This window comes from Rhincodon typus, chromosome 1 (genome assembly GCF_021869965.1).
Source record: "Rhincodon typus isolate 14 chromosome 1, sRhiTyp1.1, whole genome shotgun sequence".
NCBI classification, from domain to species: Eukaryota; Metazoa; Chordata; class Chondrichthyes; order Orectolobiformes; family Rhincodontidae; genus Rhincodon; species Rhincodon typus.
Genome location: NC_063332.1, coordinates 33,049,142 through 33,050,328, shown reverse-complemented (window position 1 = coordinate 33,050,328; position 1,187 = coordinate 33,049,142). Strand labels below are relative to the sequence as shown.

The 1,187-nt window shown below is 46.3% G+C and overlaps 1 protein-coding gene across 2 annotated transcripts in view; it reads right to left on the bottom strand.

Annotated features, from left to right (window-relative positions):
* The window catches only part of rab27b (RAB27B, member RAS oncogene family), a 109,799-nt gene extending 108,814 nt beyond the window's left edge, over positions 1-985 (bottom strand). Inside the window, exon 1 of one of the 2 annotated variants that reach the window (XM_048597535.1) lies at positions 906-985. Coding sequence is in view for 1 of the 2 variants with exons in the window: in XM_048597529.1 (XP_048453486.1) it covers positions 552-601 (50 nt within the window). In the remaining variant the exon portion in view is untranslated. Of the gene's footprint in view, positions 1-551; positions 831-905 lie in introns of those variants that run through there. The other variant, XM_048597529.1, reaches the window with a different exon arrangement.
* Positions 986-1,187: the final 202 nt, after the last annotated feature.

Here is a 1,187-nt window from a genome sequence, read left to right as displayed (position 1 = left end):
TGAATTCCAATGAATATAATCCCAATCTACTCAGTCTCTCCTCATAAGCCAACCCCCTCAACTCCAGAATCAACCTAGTGACCTCCTTTGCACCCCCTCCAGTGCCAGTACATCCTTTCTCAAGCAAGGAGACCAAAACTGCACACAGTACTCCAGGTGTGGCCTCACCAGCATCTTGTACAGCTGCAACATAACCCCTCTGTCAGATCTGTGACTGAGCAAAGATGGGAAAGTGACACGGGCCGGATCTATAACAAGCTGGGAAGATATGGCAGAGGAACACTAACTTCAGAAAGAGCACATCGTGGACTGTCATAGCCCAGCACTGACACACACATATACATTCAGCAGGTTCCCTATCCCAGCCAGCCACACAATGCAACCCAAACGCAGTTTCAGGTCTAAAACAGGAATAAGGAGAATATAGACTTTGAAAAAAAAAGATAACAACTAGTTCAGCGATCATTTCACATAGAGATGCACAAAGTCTCAGTAAAACAAAAATAACAATGAATCCTTCTTTAAAACAAGAATAAAATATGATCACATACCGAGATGTACCGACTCCACACGGCTGTAAAGCTGTTGGGTTAGCTTCCATTAAAAATAACTAGTCCATTCCCTTGCTTATCTGCAGCGCTGATCTGATCGCACACAATTGAGAGGTTTTCATTCCAGGGTTTGCTACGACACACACGCACACACAGTCGCCTGGTGCAGGTCGAGTCCGCGCAGAAACAGAAAATCTCAACACGGTGCAGAGGATCGAACTGCCTCGATCCTCCCTCCCTCCCCGGTTGCTGATCTCCTGGCTCTGGCGATCAGCTGAGATGGTGAGCTCTCGATAATCGCTCCCCCCTCCCCCGCCACACACACACACACGGTCCTAACGGTGATGCACTTACAGCACAGCCCTCCCTCATTTCCACTTCAAAGGTCCTTCTATGGCAATTTCTCAATCTGGAGAAATGGAAGATCCAAAAAAAACACAAACGCAGCGATGGTAGTTTGCGCAGTCAGAAGGAAAAGAGCGCTTTCCGTGAAGAATTCCTTTTGCATTAAACTTGCAAGCTTTGGAAGGAGGTTCTATATTGCTCAATGGTTTTACTGATATGGAATAAAGAGATACTTAGCGATAGTGTAACGAACGGGAATGGTACTGCCCATGTATCTAGAGGGATCAGGAA